At 42.9% G+C, this 20,771-nt stretch overlaps 5 protein-coding genes and 1 long non-coding RNA gene across 6 annotated transcripts; 4 read left to right on the plus strand and 2 right to left on the minus strand.

Annotated features, from left to right (window-relative positions):
* The first annotated feature begins 2,276 nt into the window (after positions 1–2,276).
* Positions 2,277–5,440, plus strand: LOC135645314 (nucleoporin alm1-like). Its single transcript, XM_065163583.1, has 3 exons — positions 2,277–2,796; positions 3,342–3,476; positions 3,579–5,440. The coding sequence occupies exons 1-3, from the start codon at positions 2,410–2,412 to the stop codon at positions 5,154–5,156; spliced, it is 2,100 nt and encodes a 699-aa protein (XP_065019655.1). The 5' UTR covers positions 2,277–2,409; the 3' UTR covers positions 5,157–5,440.
* On the minus strand, positions 2,699–5,044 carry LOC135645315 (uncharacterized). The gene is made up of 4 exons (XR_010498733.1): positions 4,911–5,044; positions 3,161–4,675; positions 2,908–3,077; positions 2,699–2,833 (listed from the first exon to the last, which is right to left on the minus strand). It is a non-coding gene; the product is annotated as an uncharacterized LOC135645315 (long non-coding RNA).
* A 175-nt stretch (positions 5,441–5,615) lies between the features above and the next one.
* On the plus strand, positions 5,616–8,341 carry LOC103994095 (large ribosomal subunit protein uL16). The gene is made up of 4 exons (XM_009414385.3): positions 5,616–5,758; positions 6,608–7,109; positions 7,365–7,446; positions 8,068–8,341. Exons 1-4 carry the CDS (start codon positions 5,749–5,751, stop codon positions 8,149–8,151), a joined length of 678 nt encoding a protein of 225 aa, XP_009412660.1. The 5' UTR covers positions 5,616–5,748; the 3' UTR covers positions 8,152–8,341.
* A 2,186-nt stretch (positions 8,342–10,527) lies between these two features.
* On the plus strand, positions 10,528–13,020 carry LOC135646205 (uncharacterized). The gene is made up of 8 exons (XM_065165491.1): positions 10,528–11,172; positions 11,269–11,345; positions 11,510–11,678; positions 11,807–11,895; positions 12,015–12,179; positions 12,340–12,420; positions 12,602–12,705; positions 12,912–13,020. Exons 1-8 carry the CDS (start codon positions 10,599–10,601, stop codon positions 13,018–13,020), a joined length of 1,368 nt encoding a protein of 455 aa, XP_065021563.1. The 5' UTR covers positions 10,528–10,598.
* Positions 13,021–13,921: 901 nt separating this feature from the next.
* LOC103994094 (probable calcium-binding protein CML32) lies at positions 13,922–14,702 on the plus strand. The gene has a single exon (XM_009414384.3). The coding sequence runs from the start codon at positions 13,970–13,972 to the stop codon at positions 14,525–14,527; it is 558 nt and encodes a 185-aa protein (XP_009412659.2). The 5' UTR covers positions 13,922–13,969; the 3' UTR covers positions 14,528–14,702.
* Positions 14,703–18,383: 3,681 nt separating this feature from the next.
* Positions 18,384–20,572, minus strand: LOC135644717 (L-ascorbate oxidase homolog). Its single transcript, XM_065162576.1, has 3 exons — positions 20,191–20,572; positions 19,013–20,110; positions 18,384–18,923 (listed from the first exon to the last, which is right to left on the minus strand). The coding sequence occupies exons 1-3, from the start codon at positions 20,430–20,432 to the stop codon at positions 18,626–18,628; spliced, it is 1,638 nt and encodes a 545-aa protein (XP_065018648.1). The 5' UTR covers positions 20,433–20,572; the 3' UTR covers positions 18,384–18,625.
* Positions 20,573–20,771: the final 199 nt, after the last annotated feature.

The raw sequence follows: 20,771 nt of genomic DNA on the forward strand, positions 1-20,771 counted from the left end.
CGGGCAAATCCATGGTGGGGCCCTGACTTGGTCTTTCTCCTCCCTATTTATTACTTGTATGGCCACCTTCTTCATGCGCGCGCGCGAGAGAGAGATTACGGAAAGCTATCGTGTAGGATCATTAATTTATATTTATATTAAAAATCTTGTAGGATCATTAATTTCTTGTGATACCTTTCATTAAAAATCTTGTAGAATCATTAATTTCTTGTGATAATTTATATTTATCACAGAGTTGATTTTGCCATGAAGTCCCGTCGGTCGTTCATGGGAAACGTAGCCGCCTCCTGCTCTCTTCGCATGCTTCTTTCATGGTGTCCAAGGACCCTGCAGCTTCCTGTGCTCCCAGTCCTCGAATCTCTACTACTTTTTGTTTCTTCCACTTTTAGTTCCTGGATTTATACATAGCATTCATTGATGGACAGCGACGAGACCAATATCTTCTGCACCCATTTTGCTCATGCATGAGTTTCTTGTGGTTTTGAGTGTTTATGGATTATTTTACTTCCATCTTATTTGCTCATCATCTCTTGTCATCTTCCGAAGCCTAGTCACATCCTTCCACAGAAATTTTCTTAGTACGCAGCTCAAGCTCATGAGATGCAGTAAGTATGTTTTTTTCTTTTATGTGAAGATACAAAATGCATGGCAGCAGCATTAGATATACAAAAGCTGCTAATGAACAACATCGACAGACCTTTCTTGTTGCCAAAAGAAGAAGAAGAAGAAGAAGAAGAAGAAGAAGAAAAGAAACTTGAACGAGAAAGAATAATGTGTCTATACATATATTTGCATGGTGATGAAGTTTTATCTGGAACCAATATTGTTGACCTCGGACTCGGCATCTTCCGGTATGCTCCGCAGGCTCGGTCTCCATTGCCGTCCTCGGCCCTCGACATATGATCGACTTCTGCCCATGATACGGCTTAGCACTCGGTGGACATCCACTCCCTGCATGTCAGCTCGGGACATCAGTTCCTCCCACTGCTTCTTCGTGATCTTGATCTTAACCAGGGAAGAAGATGCACCTCCATTCTCCCGTCTCAGTAATGACTTTTGTCTGAGCTTCTCTAATGCCGTCTTCGCCACTCGATCGTCGCGCCGAGGACTGCCGGAACCCATCGTGTCCCAACCCTCCTCGTCGACCCATGTCATTCCAGGTTGGTGGTTAAGGCAATTCCCCATCTTTCTTCTTCTTCTTCGTTTGCTCAGTTCGCTCGGTTCTAACTTCTCGCGTTGCATGTCAAGTACTATATAGGAGGGGAAGAATTGAAGCTTTCTCGGATAAGATCTCAGACCGAGAAGAAGAAAGAGTCACAACTGCTCATAGCCTCCATGACGACCAACGTGGGTATATTAACCCCTTCAACTTTTGCGGTGAGTTTGGCCGCCGTTGGATATGGACCGGAGGCTGCTGGAGGTTGACGGGAAGCCTCGATCGTGTCGTGAATGCAAGGAATCAAAACACAAGTTACGTTGATTTCTCCTGGTGGAAGTTTGAATTCACCTTGGTAGAGAACGAACCTTGACGGTACGTATTCGATGGATGCCTAGCAACGAAACAACACATTGTTAACGTGTTTAATGCCAAGTAATTGGCCTCTTGAAATCAACTCCCTTGACCATAACTCCTCCAAGCAAACAGGATGCGGTTGACCATGCTGACGTTGGTACGAAATATCCCTCCTATTTTGGAGTTCTCCAGTACCATTGACGCGACAAACCACGCATCCCGCACCCCTGCCTTCCTATTGGGCCGACAGTGGGACCCATCTTAGGGTTCACGATGGTCCTCTCGGCAACAGCTAAATTAGGTGTGTCTCGTGCGTACGTTTCTCGGCGGAGCGTGGGTCCCGCGCGCATGACGTCGCGTAGCTCGGTGGCACGTGACGACGTGGCCACGCACCTGCCTCCACCTCGGATTCCTCTTCCCGCTCCCCCCGACGCCATTTTAAACCCGACACCCGCTACAGAAAACAGCTGTCACGGAGAATTCCAGCCCGACACGTACACACGAACGGGGAGATCTATCTAATTCCATAAATAGCCCTCTATTGTAGTGTGGCCTTCACACTTAATACTCATATTTTTTATGGTAGATGATATCGAAATCCATCAACGTATCTTTAAGCTCGAATAATGACCAAATATTTCTTAGTATACGGTGTTGATGGACATGACATATTTACTTTATGTGACATATTTACAATTAGACATTTGGGAGCAATTTTAGCATTTATAATGCAATTTTCTAATTTTATTGGCAATTTGGGCAATCGAGTAATTTCGCTCCAAGAATTCATGTGTATATTTGGATAGGCGTTTCCAACAGCGCCGTCGCATCGCCGAATCATTCTTCTCTCTCTCTCTCTCTCTCTCTGATGCGATCGGAGTGACGTGCTTGTGACAATGCCGACCTCCGCCGCTGCCGACGGCCTCCCGAGGAGTCTACCTAGCAAAGCCCTGCCGTCGCCACCCGACTCTGGTCTTCGCCAGGCACGGAAGCCCCACCCCGGCTGCCGCGTCCGCAACCGCGAGTTCCGCGGCGCCGCTGTCCGGACTGGCCTAAGAAAGGGCGGCACCGCAGCCGGCGGGAGGAGGAGTGGCCCCGGCACCCCATTTCTTCGGTGGAAGTTACAGGAAGCCCCCCCGCCGAAGCCCGTCAACGAGGTCGGCGATGTCCGCCCCGGAGCTGGGCCTCCGCGCATGTCGGCGAGGAAGCTCGTGGCTGGGATCTGGCACCTGCAGCCTCTGCGTGATGGCAATGGCAGCCGACGACCTCCTCCTGGTCTCGAGGTATGGCAGGATCAAGATTCCACTAGAGCTCCTTTTTCTGCAGTGGATGGTGGCTTGATTCTTGGTAGAGGCTCACATATTGATGCCATACTACTTGTCTCAAAAGTCTACCTTTTTCTTTTTCTTGCTCATTCCGTTCAAAAACCTCCGATCTTTAGCATCTTTTCAGGATCCCCTCAGACGGAGAAGAAAAGGGTTTGCTACCATTCTTGATGCTTGAAGGGGTTGGGGGGTCTTTCGTGTACCAATTTGTTCTTCGATTCTTGCTATTTTCGTCAAATCTGCAATGATTCGATGACAAACGCTTTGATCAGGTTAACATAGATCCAAAAAGCTTAAGCTCTTAGGAAATGACTCGATGCACATTAGCTTCGAAGAGTCTAGGTCGTAAAGTTGGCTTGGCCATGAATTTGATTGAAGGTTGGAAGGTGCAGGTCCATTAACAGTGATGCTTGCTTTTAATCTTCAACATGTTATACTGCACTTCGCATGCTTGAAAAATGTTTGATGTTCTCTGTTCTGCTTCTCTCTTTTTGACTGTGCAGTCTGTTCCTCAGCATCAACGAGATCGGCTGCTTTGTAATCCCCTTGGCGCTGACCTGCATGCTAATAAGAATAAAAAGAATGGATCTGTCGGTCCAGTCTCAGTTCTAAGTCCCAAATATGGCAATGTTCTTAAGGTATATCTTCGTTCTTTAGACTGGTCGAATTCCTAACCCTTCTCTCGGTTTCTTGTTTTTTCCGGAGATATGATTTTTGTTTGTGTCATCCATGTAAAACAGCTCGCTGGATTTCCCAATTCTGTAACGGAGAATGCAACTAAATGGGATCCTGAGAGCTCGATGACATCGGAGGAGGTCTTCCGGTTCTATGGTCAACTGAAGCTTCTTGAAGCTCAGGAATTGAACACAGATACACTCGTTAATTCCCTTCGGACCGAGCTCGAAAGAGCTCGTGCCCGCATCATTGAACTCGAGACCGAACGGAGGTCAGCAAAGAAAGAGCTGGATCGATTCTTGAAAAGGGTTGCCGAGGAGAAAGCGTCATGGCGAAGCAGGGAGCACGAGAAGGTCAGGGCTATGATCGAGGCGACGAAGGCTGATCTCCACAGAGAGAGGAAAAAGCGACAAAAAGCAGAGATCGTTCGTGCCAGGCTGATCGATGAGCTTGCTGAAGCCAAACTAACCGCGAAGCAGCTCCTGCGTGACTGTGGGAAAGAACGCCGAGCTCGCGAGCTTGTCGAGGAGGTCTGTGATGAGCTTGCGAAGGAGATCGGGGAAGACAAAGCTGAGATCGGAACGCTGAAGATGGAAGCATTGAAGATACGAGAAGAAGCTGAAGACGACAAGAAGATGCTGCAAATGGCAGAGGTATGGCGCGAGGAAAGGGTTCAGATGAAGTTAATCGAGGCAAAGCTGATTCTCGAGGAGAAATATTCACAGCTGAGGGAACTGCGAGCGGAGTTGGAAGCATTTTTGTCTACGAGCGCAGCTGCACACTCCGACTTTGCATCAGTGCGAGAGGCAGAGCTGCTTAAAGAACAAGTGGACCTGGCAAATACTGAAGGGATGGAAGAATTCTCTTACCAGCCGCCACCTGCTTCGGAAGACATCCATGCTGTCTTCGAAGAACTCCAACCAAACCAAGAAACCCATGAGAGAGACATCGAACCTTGCTCTGGTCGTAGCCCTGAAAGCCATGACACCGCGAGTCCAGAGACAGATGCCTTTCTGGAGCATCCCCCGGAGCAGAACGCACATGAGTCGGTAGATAGCAAGGATGATGTAGAAGATGATAGTGACCGGGAGAAAGTGAGTCACGCCGAGGAGCGAGGTTCGAGCAACTCGCATGTTGGGATCGAACCATCCGTCGATGATTGCTGCAAAGAAAGCTATGCTTCGGTGAGCGAAACAGAGTCGAAGGAGAACAGACAAGACAAGGTAAACCAAGAAACCATTGAGGTCTCCTCTGCAAATGCAAAATCAAGAAAGGTGATGGCATCTTCGATGTGCAAGCTTTGGAGATCGTCAGCGCACGATATCGTTGACGACCTCTTGAGAACATCTGATGAGGTGAAACCAGGCAGGTTGTCTAATGGAAGTCTAGCCTCGTACCATGATGAGGTATGCGAGAAACTCTCGATCGAGCACACAACCGGAAGGCTGTCAAATGGTAATAAGGTCTCCGATGACACTTTGTCTCCCGGTATCGGACCGGGAGGAGCTGGTTCGAGTCCGGCAAAAGGGTGCACCGAACGGCCACGAAGCAATCAGAGGCACAGTTTAAAGGCAAAGCTGATGGAGGCAAGGATGGGGAGCCAAAAGATTCAGCTGCGTCATGTCCTAAAGCAGAAGATGTAACATATTCGAAGAGTGTTTATGTTCTCCGCTGTTGATTGTTGAGTCAAACTCTGCTGCAGAGTCTTTGCCTCGGTCGCAAAGTCAAGCTTCGTTTAGAACTTGTAATAACGCATTTCTGTCTGCTACTCCCGTTGAAATTTCTCGGCTTGCGAAGCGTTGACTTCCGATGTCGATATGAAAGGGTGAGAGAAGGAGCAGAAGGGCCCCACGCGACGACTGTCATCAACATGTGAAAAGGCGGCGTCGAGCTGTATCTGAAACACGTGATTCGCCACGTGGGGGTGACGCATGCACACACGTCTGAATCCCAACCGCGAAGCAACGGACCCGTCGGAGAACCGTGTACGCCATCTCGGGTCAACGATTTGACTGCCCTGTTCAAACCGGACCGCCTCTAGTCCAGGCTACCAGCCATGCGGGATCGAAGCGGCCCAACTAAGCCGGCCATCAATTGAGGCGGCCTTTGGTCCACGGTTCTCGTGTCTAGGGTTTCCGCGTTCGGACCTCTGTGTGTATATATATAGAGGTAGAGAGGCCTTCATTTCGGTGCTCAAGGGTTTCTTGTGATTGCTTCCTGGCCTCCGGCGCGACAATGGGGAGACGTAAGTCGATCTTTTTCTTCCTTCTAGTCTCTATTTCGGGGTCGATTTTGTCGAACGTTGCTGCATGTTACTTCGATCCAAGTGAATCGAAGTAGATGGAATGCGCTATTTGGGATTTGCTTAAGTGTAGTTGAATCGATTTTATTGGTTCTAATATGTTAATTTATTGTATCCCCTTGTTTGTGGTTTCCATCCATTCTGCTTATAGATGCTCATTTTTATGATGATTATGATCGTTTCTTATCCTTTTTTTTTCGTATTAGCTTTTAATTTAGATTTGATTATGGCTGTTGTATAACATTGCGCATATTTCTTGCTAAATGTATCGTCCGTTTCAATTTTCGTGTAGGATCGTAGTCTGTTTGTTATTTTCCGCCTTAATACATCGTGGCCTGTCAAGAAAAATCGGTGGAATGGATCATAGATTCCAAGTTTCTTATTGTCTTGATGGAATCACAAATTTTACATTTTGATGAAAGCATGTGCTTTCCTAGGGTTGACCTAATTCATTGATTTTGAACATCATATTTTACGGACCATGGTTGTTGTCATTTTATAGGTTGCAGAGTTCAAAATAGCAAAAAAGGTATAATTAGTGTATTTGTTTTTTGAGTCGAGCTTCTTTTTAATTATAGAGACAAACATTTGAACTTGCAATGACGATTCTATAGATGAATGGTTTTTATCAAAGAAATTGGTTGTCATATTTACCATATGTAGACTTGTTGGTACGGAGAGCTTAAGCATCTAATTGTTATACCTATGTTCCTTCAGAAATACAACTTTTTTTTTTTGAGATTTTTCTTACTTGGGTTGTAATATGATTTGCTTTGATGGTTGTCCATACAGGTCCTGCAAGATGTTATCGTCAGATTAAGAATAAGCCATATCCAAAGTCAAGATACTGCCGTGGTGTTCCGGACCCTAAGATCAGGATCTATGATGTTGGAATGAAGAAGAAAGGAGTTGATGAGTTTCCCTTCTGTGTTCACCTGGTTAGCTGGGAGAAGGAGAATGTATCTAGTGAGGCTCTTGAAGCTGCACGCATTGCGTGCAACAAGTATATGACAAAGTTTGCTGGGAAGGATGCTTTCCACTTGAGAGTCAGGGTGCATCCATTCCATGTTCTGCGTATTAATAAGATGCTTTCCTGTGCTGGAGCTGATAGGCTCCAGACCGGGATGAGAGGTGCCTTTGGGAAACCACAAGGAACATGTGCCAGAGTGAACATTGGTCAGGTTCTTCTGTCTGTTCGTTGCAAGGATAACAATAGCAACAATGCACAAGAAGCCTTACGGCGTGCCAAATTCAAGTTCCCTGGCCGTCAGAAGATAATTGTCAGTGGAAAGTGGTATGTCGGAAACTGCTCAGTTAAAATTACTATGCAAACTAATGCATCTATGCTCTATAACATTTTTCGGACCCAATGTCAAACTATTTTTTTCTATTGGGATCACTTGGTATTGAAATGCATAGATCTAGGTCTGAGTGTTGGAATTTTCATTATATGTGACATTTACTTTAGGACTTTGTTTCTCATTTCCTATTCTTTGAACTCATATGCAACATATGCTTTCATGGATTCTGACATCCAAGTACATATCAGGGGCTTTACTAAATTTACCCGAGCCGACTATATGAAGTTGAAGACTGAGAACAGAATCGGCTCAGATGGTGTCAATGCCAAGGTATGTTGCATTTCTCAGATTAGCTGGCAATAGCTAGACTGCATTGGCTCCTGTGACCTTTGTAACATTATCGCCATTTGTAGTTCTCTTTGGTCAGACATGCCAACTGACACACCAATCACATTTTGTGTTGTTTGTCTATATAACTCATTTGCCAAACTTATTTGTCTCATGCATTTGTCGTTCCTCCACGACCATATGAAATATGAAGTATAATTGCTTAAGGTATAGTTAACTATCGAGCAGAAATCAATTTCTCTTTATGTCCTTGTGTATCTTGGACTGAGGCTTCAGGCTGGTTTTTGTTTGGTCCTTGTTGAAAGTGGGTTCAAGATTGATTCTCTAGTGAGTTGGTCTGAGACAACAAATGCGGTTTGCAACTTTCATCTGGATCGGCAAAAGTTGGCTGGCTGGGTGGTCTGACATCTGTTCGACATCAAACCCATTTTGACAATTGATAACACTGGCTGGACATGTGTATAATTTTGTGTGTGTTACCTTTGAATGTCATTCTCCTTTGGACTTGCATAATATTGGAGAAAGATTTTTGTGCGTTGGGCAAAATTTATTCATGATATGTTTTATCCGAAATAATGTTTGCATTGATCTCTGGTGATGCAGCTACTCGGATGGCATGGGCCGCTTGCTCGCCGGCAACCTGGAAGAGCTTTCTTACCTCCTGCAGCAGCTGCAGAAGCTTCTTAGATTGTCAGCGCCTCTTAGCTTATATACTGTGTGTGCTTAATATGAAGGATGCTTGCGTGAGAGTGTAGGTCTATATGGAGAGTATGTTTCGTTCAGCTGGTTTATTATTATGTTCTCACTGACATTGAGCACTTCTTGTATCTGTTATTCTATGACAGTTCAACTTGGGTTTCCGTGCCTATTAAGTAAATTATTGGAGTTTTGCTGTGATCGAAATCTATCTTAGATAAAGCTAAAGACGGTATTCTGTTTGTCACAACCTCAATGGTTGGTTTCTATGTTCCGTATAAATGCGGGATTCTACGTTGATCATGAAACAATTTCTGCGATGGGACAGAAGACATCATGAATTAAATATTCCAAGGATTAAATGTAAAGCGATAAAATCTTCCACCGCCTTTGCCTAACCGATGTGTACATCCTCCTCCTCCTCATCGGCGTCGTCGGTAAATAGGAAATCATATTGGATATACGTCTATGGTCTATTAATTCTCATAGAAAATCACCCTGCTGATCCTATCGATACATAGATAGAATAACATCCATAACCAACATGATAGTATATATATTATTATTATTTATAATATTATCATATAATACATTATGCGATCTTATGGGATATCAATGTTTTTGTGTCCAAAACAAAGAACTCATTCATGTATAAGATTTTTTTCAAAGAAAATAGAATCGATAGAGATATAGGAACAAGAAACAAAAATCACAGATACTCCATTTTCCTTATTTTTCTCCTCCTCTTTATCGCTCTTGATAAAAATTGACCTTCTACATACATACAAATTCTTACCAAAAGTATTTTTTTTTTTTTTCTTTCTTTCTCCTCTTACTTTTCCTTTCCTTTTGTTTTTTTTTTTTTGTTTATCCCTCTCGATAAACATTCACTTTTTACATATGAATTCTTACTGAAAGTACTATTATTATTATTATTATTATTATTATTCAAGCCTTTTGAGTATCCTCTCCATTATTTATTGAGGGAGTTGAATAAAGAGATGCATCTCCAAGACAAATCTTGCAGCAATACTAGATAAGAGACAATACTACATCTCGTAGCATGATTCCTCTCCCTCATTCATCGACGGAATTGAGTTATTTTGAGAGTTTGAACTTAATCACTATCGATGATGATGTATGATTATATTAAAGAACATTGGCTCATACTATGATGATAATATATGATTATATCAAAGAATATTGTCTTGTGCTAATTGATTGTATTAGTCTCTGATCAGAAAAAAAAAAATCCTAATTTAGTGGTTTTCTCATAATTTCTTGGTACATAATTATATTTAAATAAGAATAAAATTTATATATATTATAAATTAATAAACATTTTAGGTTGTAAAGATGAAGAGTTGATATTATTATTTTTGAAATCCATCATGAAATTACTTTGTTGCATGATCCTTCTTAGAAAGAAGTTAGTTGATTTTGAATGACTTATAAAGAAGCAAGTTGAAATGTTGGATTAGGTATCTAAACTTTAAGATTAGAGCAAAATAATATCATTTTTATATATCTTTTTCTATCACCAAAATAAATAATGAGATTAGGTATCTTACAAAATATTTGTTAGACCCAAATTGCTCACACAACATATTATGTTGATAAATTAATAATTTTCAACCCATAACGATAAGATCGTTTTAGACCTTTATCAATCGATTGCGCTCGAGTTTTAACCGTATCAAACTATATATAGGTATGCTGGTCGATATACCTACATTTACGTGCATACTATCCAAAATAGATTGGTTCATGTACTATATAGTTAATCGATGAACCAGTACATACATTCGCTCTATACTATATCGGATGATACAATAATCAATGTATTACATATTTATGATATTATTAAATAATTCATAAATTTATAGTCCCTTTTTAAATTTTTGTTGATACTATCTATGTTCATGTATAATATAATTGAATTTTCATATATATATATATATATATATATATATATATATATGGTAATTATTTATTCAACACATTATTATTTACCATTCATTAAATATTTCTTCCCCTTCTCGTTAGGTCATTTCATTATTTTTCGAGTTGAGCATTCATCGATCATTTTTGGATTTTATGTATATGGAAGGAAGAACGTAAATGATTTAAGAAAAATCTTTTAAGTATGAGATGTATTTATTTATTTTATGAATCATAATAAAACCAACCTCCAATTCTCATTATCGATTCATGAACTCCATATGTGCGGTTTCAATCAATCATATCACGACATGACATCACCGACTCCCTTCTTTACTTCGTCGTCGTCGTCCTATGAAGATCTCTGTCCTCCCCCCGTCGCGCTAGATCGAGGTTAGCGTCACCCGAAATCCCGTCCGGGTTCATCGGAACCCCGATTTCTTCGAGGTCGCCGTCGCCTGTTGAGGATCTTCGGGGTCCGATTTTGGGTTCCGGGAATGCAGAGCTCCCATGAAAGCTCTGATGGCAACGGAAGCGAGGCCTCCACCTCGAGCAGGTACCGCCTTGTCTTCCCGCCCGCCCGTTTCATCGAGTCGCCGCTTTCGGCCACTCTGGAGCGCCTGGGAGCCTCGTTGGCGAGGCCGGGCCGTTCGGAGAGCGATAGCTCCGTCAGAGGTCAGCTACGAGGCCATTATTCCGGCAGGATCGATGAGTCCACCACCTCTACGAGCAGCGGCGATGACCACTCGATAGGGATGGTCTGGTCGGACTCTCCGGACGGGCGGAGTGCGGGTTCGCGAAGTTCTGATGGTGTTTCGAGCCCGATGGTTGGTTCTTCGTCGGGAAGTGATGGTGTGGCACGACAGGCGGCTATGTCATCTTCCTCTATGCCGACGTCTGCCTCGTCCTCTGGTAGCATGAGCACCGAGGGTGAGTTCAATGACACAGCAGATAATTTTATGAACATACTAATCCAGAGATCCGAGGTACAGGATTTAGCGAGGTGGATCGAACGCGTGCTGCCATTCTCGCTGTTGCTTTTGATAGTCTTCATCAGACAACATTTTCGAGGTATGTGTGGTTGCTTTTGATAGTCTGAACCATCAGACCAACAAGAACTTTTCCTCGTTCTCTATCTAATGTTGTGTTTTGCATGGGACCTGACAGATCTCTTCGGCCCAATCTGGATCGCTGCGGTGATGGTCAAATCCAATGACATCGTGAGGGCACAAACTGCTTTAGAGGTTTGCTATTCTAATGTATTTTGCTTGGGACGCTCCTCAAGAGTATTCGATCTATTTGGGTCATATCAATGCATTAACAATAAGCTCATGAAATGCTTTACGTTAAGAATAAGAAACTCGACATTCGAAGGTCGAACCCATGCATGAGGAACTGTTGTGTGCAGGGGGGGCGAAAAGTATACGTGCTTGCTGGGATCACGCTGGCCTTCATAATTCATGTATACGGAGTGTACTGGTGGCACAGGAACGATGATCTTCTATACCCGCTGGTCATGATTTCCCCAAAAGGAACTCTGGCCTTTTGGCGTGCCTTGTTCATCATCCTGGTCAATGGTACCCTCCTCCTCCTCCTCCTCCATTATGTTTTCATGGCTTTCATCAATGTGCTTATGGGATGTAGGAAGTAGGGATAAGGGCTTATAGTGGGCGGGGGTTGACTTCTCTTGGTGTTCACCTTTTAGACACGATGGTGCGACAAGTTGCCATGGCTGTGAAGTGTATGGTCTTGATGCGTTACACAAGCAGTAGAAGCAACGATCATCGTATGCAGGTAATGTGGCTTGCTTCATCACCCGTCATCTAGTATTGTACGAATAGTGTCTGCAGAAAACACCATCGGCTATCCCATAGAGAAAGAATACTGACGGTCGCTTTTCTCTTCTTCACCAGGGGAAGATATTGACGGTCGTCGAGTACTTCCTACTGCTGTATCGGTTTTGGTTGCCATCTCCCGTTTGGTATCGGTTCTTCCTGAACAAGGACCATGAAATCAGCTTTTCATACCTCATCGCTGGGCTCTACCTCATCTTCAAGCTGGCATCGGCTTCAGAGAAAGTACGTTCTTCTTCTCTTTGTTTGTGGGAAGAGCTCACAGGGTGAGCTTTCTGGTCTCACTGATGCAACTTAGGGTGGTGCAAATCCCGGCAAGCTAGCTTATGTTACCTTTATTCCGAGGCTCAGGCCTTGTTTCATACGATCAAGTCAATGATTTCAGGTTCAGCTATTCTTTGCTGCGTTGAAGGCACTATCAAGAAGCGAAGGAGACGATGGGGGGTCGTATGCGACAACCGAACAGGTAATAATATTAACTTCTCTCAACCATCTGAAAGTGCTGTTTGTGTATTTGCGATTCGTTCTTTTCCAAATGCTTCATTACCACGAATTGGTTCATGTTGTTCTCATTTGGAGACATCGATTCCGGCATGCATGCATGCCCCCATAAGACAATGCATTTACATGTCCTGGAACTTACGCAGGTAAACGAAGCCGGCGATCTTTGTGCCATTTGCCTCGACAGAATGCGTGCTCCCGTCGTGCTTCACTGCGAACACGTATTCTGCGAAGACTGCATCTTTCAATGGTAATAATACCTCCACGTCCTATGATCGATCACCTTCCTTACCATGCTATTGTCCTGTACAAATGCTTCCTGAGGTAGAGATGTACATACTTACGAGCTATGCTTGGTCTTCAACAAATCTATGGCCTTCTCTCTCTCTCTCTCTTTCTCACAAGTGCTTTGTAGAAGTAATGGATGTTGACTTGATGTCACACTTTTTATTTCAGGTTTGAGAGAGAACGAACGTGCCCCATTTGCAGGGCACAGATTAGACGACCGGCAGCCCTCCGATCGTACGCGGATGGCTCCACAAGCTTGCTCTATCAGCTGTTCTAACTCTGAACCTCGACAAGCTACCCATATCATTGTAATGGGTGTATATGTGCCAACTGCAGAGAATTTTACAAGGGTAGGAGAGAGAGAGATATATATATATATATATATATATGGATTTTTTATCATCATGTAATTATATTTTGAGTATTTAAATATATATTTATTTATTTATTTATTAAGTTTTTTTTAGATGTTTCTCAATCTATCTTCATATTACTAACACTAATCATCTTCATGTAATTTTTTTAAGCATATATTCGTATCATCTTAAATGATACTTAGTTATTCATGAATATAAATATTTTTTTATTATTTTAGATAAATTATATATAATTTTTCTATTTAACACTCGGATTCATAAAATATGATTCGTCTAATAATTATCTGATAATATTTTTTTGATGATAATTATGTGAAAAGCTGATGTAGCTATTGGACTTTTGAACTTACAAATGGTCATTCCTGAAGGAAGTAAATATCTCAAGTGATAATGGTAGACTTTACATACATAATGCACACTGTAAGCAGCAATCGTAGATTTGGACATCCATCCGCATGCTTAATAAAGGATGCCAACGGCCGGTCAACCGCACGCAGATATAGTTAGTTTCTAGAAAGAGTTGGGGAAGAAATTGTCGTCTCTAGAAGAATTGGGATAGAAATAGTCAAATGTCAAAAAGTTGGGCAAGCCGCCGACGTTGGATTGCTTGGTCAACCACCCACACTGAAGAAGGAAGAAAAATGATGCTAACCAAGAAGCGACTTTTTCTCCGTGGAGAAAGAATCACCAGCATCGTGTTACGTGTAATCCATGGTTTTCGTTCTATTTCCGCTAAGTCCTGTTTCGGCCGCCGCCACTGGCGGCATTTCCATGGTTTTCGTTCTATTTATAGTGATCCGTCGCCATTTCCCCAAGACTCATCCCACCGTAATCTTCCGCGAAGTAGCCATGGAGGAAGGGGCCAAACCGACGCAGACCCTCGGCCGGCCGTCGACGTCCTTCCGGCTTCGTTCCGAGAGCCTCAACGCCCTTCGCCTCCGCCGCGTCTTCGACCTCTTCGACCACAACGGCGACGGGGAGATCACCGTCGAGGAGCTGGCACTCGCCCTCGATCGCCTCGGCCTCGGCGCCAGCCCCGACGAGCTCCGGCCCACCGTCGCCGCCTACATCCAGCCCGGCCGCGCCGGTCTCGCTTTCGAGGAGTTCGAAACCCTCCACCGCGACCTCGGCGACTCCCTCTTCGGCGCCTCGGACGCCATCGGCGAGACGCACGGGGAGGGAGAGGAGGACATGAGGGAGGCGTTTCGGGTGTTCGACGAGGACGGGGACGGCTTCATCTCCGCGTCGGAGCTGCAGGCTGTGCTCGTCAAGCTGGGGCTGGTGGAGGGGCGGAGCATCGTGCGGGTGCAAGAGATGATCTGCTCCGTCGATCAGGATTCCGACGGCCGGGTGGACTTCGGGGAGTTCAAGCATATGATGCAGGGCATCACCGTCAGGGGCGCCTGACCAACGGCACATGATGCACCTCTTCTCCTCCCTCCGTTTTTATTCTTCTTTGTAATTGATAAGTAATCTCTCCTCTCGCATCAAGACCATTGGATTAGAATCCAACGGCAATGATGAGGTCTGATGTCGTAGATCTGTAATCCTCCTAATATTAATGTTCCTAATTCATCCATCAGCTTTATAGACTTAACAAATATCTAAGTTCGAGTTAATATTATTATTCCGAATCAACGTCAGAATAAAGTAGGGTTTAAGTGAGGTGAGGATTAGAGTCCCATTGTTTTGATGGGGAGAGGAATGTAGAATAGAACTTATGGATTTAGGAGGAGTGAGTTTTTTGATTGAGGTCTGTATACGATGCAATTGAAATATCAGCGAGGGGCTTTGTGACGGAGACTTTTAGTTTGGTCTAAAGTTAAAAGAAACGTATAGTTAATATCTAACTATTTGAGCTTTAATAAAATAAAAGCCGATGATGTTATATTTTATGTGCATAGATAAGTGGTACCGATATTATTATAATATAGTGTAGAAATGGATTTGGAGGTGATGTCAAGTTTATATAGTAGATTGGTGCTCCAGTTGAGTTCTATAGCGACGGTGACGATGATATAATATTAAGCTTCAATTATAGATCTTATGACTATATTATGTTTTTTAGAAGTTTAATTGATTAAATTTGTTTCAAGGTAGATAATAAAGACTGATATAGAAATTCTACCTTAAGTGTTGCTTGCTTGATCAGTATCAACGGAAACATAGAGATGAAATGATGAGTGTTTACAAAGACAAAGTCCATGATTAAAAGTTACTTTGAGATAATGCATGATGCATTTTAGTGCAGACTAATGCTTAATAGAGAGTCGATATATAAATTATAATTATTTATTAACTATAAATTAAATATTTAGATGTATGAAAGATAAATAGTGTAAGGAGCTAAGTACTAGTCGGTATTATGTGAGATTCGTAATATGATTGACATCATATAATTTAAGTGAATTAGTAATAAAGAGTGTGATAGCGACTTCGTATTCATATTTGATAATATATTTTGAATGTAACTTTTTTTAGATAGAAAAAATTTAGAAGATATGAAAGTTGTTTCCGCTCCCAAAAAATAGTATAAAGTTGATAGATCTTTGATGCAGAATCGATATGTTAATTGATTAAGGAATTCTTGATCTCAATGGGTTTATTACCTATGATGACAATGTCAGATTTAGATTTCAATGGGTTTATTACCTAGTAGATATATAGTTATTCTCTTTTGTTATTGTAAAAATAAGGAGGTGTCAGATTTAGATTTGACTAACGTAAAAAATGAGCTAATTTCAATATACTAAGCTCTTTGAGTTTAGTGAAGTCCATAAATAGTTCTTCATAGTTTATAAACATGGCTTGAATCTTGATGGTGGATGAAGCCAAGAGGTTACTGCATAAAGATATCTTCGGTTAGGGTCTCTTGGATGAGTTAGATTATTATTGGTTTTATAATTAGATTGAATATTCTTGTGAAATCAATATTTGGTTGTTGGTGAAATACTTGGTTGTTGGTAAAACCCTTTAGCTACTAGATATGCTTTGTATCTAGCAATAGATCAATCTGGATTCTACTTAATTCAAAAGATTCACTTATACTTGATGATATTTTATGGGTAATGAAATAATATAATAATTTATATGATATTATGAAGTAGAGCATTATATTTTTCACACATGACTTTATGCGAGTTTAGAGATTTTTGAACTTAGAGTGATGGTTGTGGGTTCAGTAACCTTCAGGTGGATTCAACAAAAATAGTATGATGTGATGTAAAAATAGGATTATAGTCAAGAAAGTATCCAATGAAGATACAAAGTTTAAATCTTGATGTTAACTTGTGTAAGGCGTAGGAGCACAGTTAGAGATAACATAAACAACCAAATACTTTAAGTTTTTGAAAGTTTAAGATTTTACGAAATAGTTTTTCAAATAGTGAGTAGTGTTGTACGATTGGGGTGAGCATACGACTAATAAGATAGACTGTAAAGGTTGTTGACCAAAAGGTTATTGGTACGAAGACTTGGTATAAAAGGGTGACATTAGTTTCAACTAAATGTTGATACTTTGATTTGGTAGAGCTAACTAGTTGAAGTAAGTGTGAGTGATGACTTGTGATATTGTATACTGAATAAGAGGTAAATTATTAGAATTTAGTATTCACTTTCTCTATTAGAATAAACTATTTTAATGATAGATTGGAAGAAGTTCTCGATCATCTTTCTAAAATGAGTAAAGACTATGATAACTTCACGTTTATGTTTTAGAAGGTATAACTATGTATATTTAGTAAGTTAGTATATAAAATAATATAAAATATAAAATTATTAAAGGAGGTAGGTGGTGTAAGGCCTTAGACATTAATATAGATAATTTGAAATGGTTTGGAGTATGATATAAAAGATGCTCCAAAAGGTAGTTACAATTATACTTGATTTGAAAGTCGAAAAAAAGTAACGAGAAAGTAATTGTTGTTGAATAAAGGATGATGTCACACATCGATATGAGCAGCAACTGAGGTAAGAGCGATTGGTTGAGTGATTTGTAAAACCAACAACCACTCGTAGATATTATATTTATTTTGATCTCGGACCAAGAATGTTTTTGTATTTAAACCCTTAATTAGAAATAAGTCAGGATAGAACTCAATAGAGATATTATTTTATTTACAGAATCGAAAAACAGAAACAAGATTTTTTTTAATATGAGGTGCATATAAAGTTTCATTTAGTGTAAAAATATTGGTATATGAATTAAGTAATATGGAACCAATGTGAGTAATAAGGATTCTATTATCATTATCTTTATAGTCATTGTGGATATATAAGTTTTACAAATCAAATCAAAAGTGATATAATAAGAAATACTAGAGTCAACAATCCAATTGTTTCGATAAGTAATCGATATAGTCATGATGTTTGATTGAAGCCAATTGGGTGCAGAAGAATGTTTGGGTCGAGATTAATAAACTTTTGCTATATGTCCAATTTTGTCACTATATGATTTTATATTGATTGCTATTGTTGGGATGTCAAAGCTATTGATAATTATAGTTGAAGTTATTTCCTAGGTTATTTGATTAAGATTGTCGCCATGATTATAGGATTACGAAGGAAGGATGATAGCTCTACGTGTTACTCATTTGTCCGTGGTATATTGTTCAGTCCCTTGTTGAAGTTTTTATTTTTTAATTTTTGTTTTACAGAATTAAGTTGTGATAGTTGATCTTATCATTCTCTTTTCTTATTTTAAATATATTTCATAATCAATCAACTTATCATACAGTTCTTCAACATCGGTGAGTCACAAACTTGAATGACTAACGCTAATAATTTATATGTCTATTAGGCAGTTGAGAGTATGAATAATAACTTTTTTATCCGAAAAAAAAATCTTTCTTGCTTGAAGCAATAGGGATATGATACCATGTAAAATAGAAGAACTTATTGATAAAAACAATTATTTTATTTATAAAATTAATGAATATTTATATAGATTTTGAAAAAAAAGATTTCTCTCAATCATATGCTCAAATTATTTAATCAAATCAATTATTTAAATCTATGATTAATTTTTAAATCATAAATTGATTGAGGAGGTAAGGAATACAAAAATATCATTCTATTTGATATTTATTTTTATCATAATCTTTTATTAGATATCTTTTTTTTTTATACAAAAGGGTAGAAGCATTACTATTTGACATGAAGACCGGTTTGCGAAAAATTCTTATGAATAGGCAACCACTCTTGTCATCAATCCGAAGAACATCATCTGCTGGCAAAGCTATCATTTTCTGAGAAATACCATCGGTAAAAAGAATCAAGATCCTTTGGTAAAATAGCAATCCACTTATACATCATAACCTGAGAACAATACAGGAGTCCTGCTGCTGATGTAGCATTAGAAAAGGCAGCAACAGCAGTCGGAGCAGTCATTCGATCTCTCGGGTGTTTTGCTTCATCATTCATCCCCCCCCTGCCTCTTGCTTGGATTGCTGTACATCATTACATATTACATATGTATACGAGGTTATTCCGGGCCCTTATCACACATTAGACGTAGGATGGCGGCTTCGGGAGGCTGGCGACGTCGCCGCAGAGCAGCGCGTTGTCGGGCATGTTGTACTCATCCCTCAGGGACCTCGCTGGAGACACCACGCTGACGTAGAGCTGCTGACCCAGGTAGTGCCTCTCCCACATCTCGGACCGCAAGCTCCACATCCCGGCGTTGTCGAACGTAAGCATGATCGCCGACCACGACCTCGGGTACACCTGAATTGTGTGCCGGCTCACCGCGTCCAGCAGGTTGTAGGTCCTCCGGCTCGCCGGCGTCCACTTCCCGTGCCCCATCCTGCAGGCGACAAGCCATTCACCGAGTTCATTGGCTGCCACTTGGCCGTAAGAGAACAAGCTTCGGTGTGGAAGGTAGGATTGGTTTACCCGACGGCGAAGAAGGAGTAGCCGTCCAAATGGTAGCACTGGATGCTCCTCTCGGGGTTCTCGAGGATGATCTCGATGTAGTCCCTGTAGGTGGCGTTCAAGACGTTCGGTGCGACCGTGATGGGGGCGTTGGTTTCCGGTGGATCGTCGCTGATGCTGTCGTACTTGAACACCTTGTCGGCGATGCCGTAGTACTCGGCAAGCTTGAGCGGTGTGGGGGGATCCACATGCGACACGCCGTTAAGAGCGAAGCGGCGCTTGCCGTTGACGAGCCCCACGGAGCTGGCGAGCCTAATGGTTCGGGTGATGTTGATGCCTCCGTAGTGGTAGGAGCCCTGGGGGTTGGGCCGGGCGGCGCTGGCCGTGAGGTTCCATCGTAACGACCGCCACTGGTTGAACGACCAGGCCCAGCCGACGGGTGCCTTCGGCAGCTCGGGCGACGGTGGGACGACGGAGCCGGCGTAACGGATGATGCCGGTGGCGGATAGCGAGTACTTGGTGAAGCGCGTGGAGGCGACCATGTAGTAGTCCTTGGCCTCCTGGTTGGCCGTGACGAGCACGGAGAGGCACTGCCCGACGTGGACGTCCAGGGACTCGTAGTCGTTCTGCACGGTGTGCGATCCGTCCATCTCCACCAGCTTCATCAGGTGAGACTGAATCCGGAAGTTGAGGGACACCTTCAAGCCGACGTTGCAGATGCGGTAACGGTACGTCTTCCCGGCCTCCATGGTGAAGAGCGGCGCATTGTCCTTGCCGGTGAGTCCATTGATGAGGACCCCGGCAGGGTTGCCGATGCTGCGGCCGGCGTCGAGAAGCCCCGCTAGGGCCTTGTGGCTCTTGGTGTACCAGTCGCTGATGAGGACCGTGTAATCGTCCGCCGGGTCGGCGAAGGGCACAGGGATGAGGAGGCGGCTGTTGATACGGAGGCCGCCGAAGGCCCCGGCGGCCCGGTGCATGCCCATCGAGGGGAAGTAGAAGAAGCTCCCGATCTGGTCCTTCACTTGGAAGTGGTAGGTAAAGTTCTTGCCCGGAGGGATGGGGCAGTTGGTTCCCGGCATGCCCTCCTGCCACGAGTTCTTCCTCTGCTGGATTCCGTTCCTGCGCAGATAGTGAAGAACGTGAACTGCTTATCGAGACTACCGATCGAGATTAGACATGCACGAGAACAGGGGACAAACCATGTCAAGAGGAAGGGCTCATCCAGGTTGTTGAAGACATTAAGGACGATATTGTTGTTGGTGGTGGAGTTGATGTTGGGTCCGGGGAACTGGCCATTGATGAGGATGCCCTGCTGAGGGACGCCGAGAGGGCTGATAGTGCCGTAGGTGACGTTCCACGTAAAGAAGAGGTACGGGTCTTCGGCGCCAACCGAGGACAGGCCAAGAAGTGAGAGGAACACGAAGAGCGCAATGCTCGACATCGTCCTTCCTGCTTATTATTACTCGATCTCCCACCCTCTCTTTCTCTCTGTTCTGCGAGTGAGCAACTTGTTGCTCGATCTCAACGAGGGATGAGACCTTCACCAGTCCATTTGGTGAGAGGGCGGAAGACGAGGAGGCACGGGGGGGGCGGGGAGGTTTGGCTTTCGTGTTCTGTATTGGCTTCGGCCGGGAGGCCTTTATAAAGAGAAGGAGAGGTTGCGTCTTCTTCGCTCGCAACTTCCTCCGGGCATCGCGTGCTGCCACTCGAACTGTTCCTGTTCTACGAGCGCAGGAGGAGGAAGCGAGGAGAGAGCGTGAAGGCCGGGGAGCTCCCGGAG

The sequence above is a fragment of the Musa acuminata genome, chromosome BXJ3-8 (assembly GCF_036884655.1).
Source record: "Musa acuminata AAA Group cultivar baxijiao chromosome BXJ3-8, Cavendish_Baxijiao_AAA, whole genome shotgun sequence".
Lineage (NCBI taxonomy): Eukaryota > Viridiplantae > Streptophyta > Magnoliopsida > Zingiberales > Musaceae > Musa > Musa acuminata.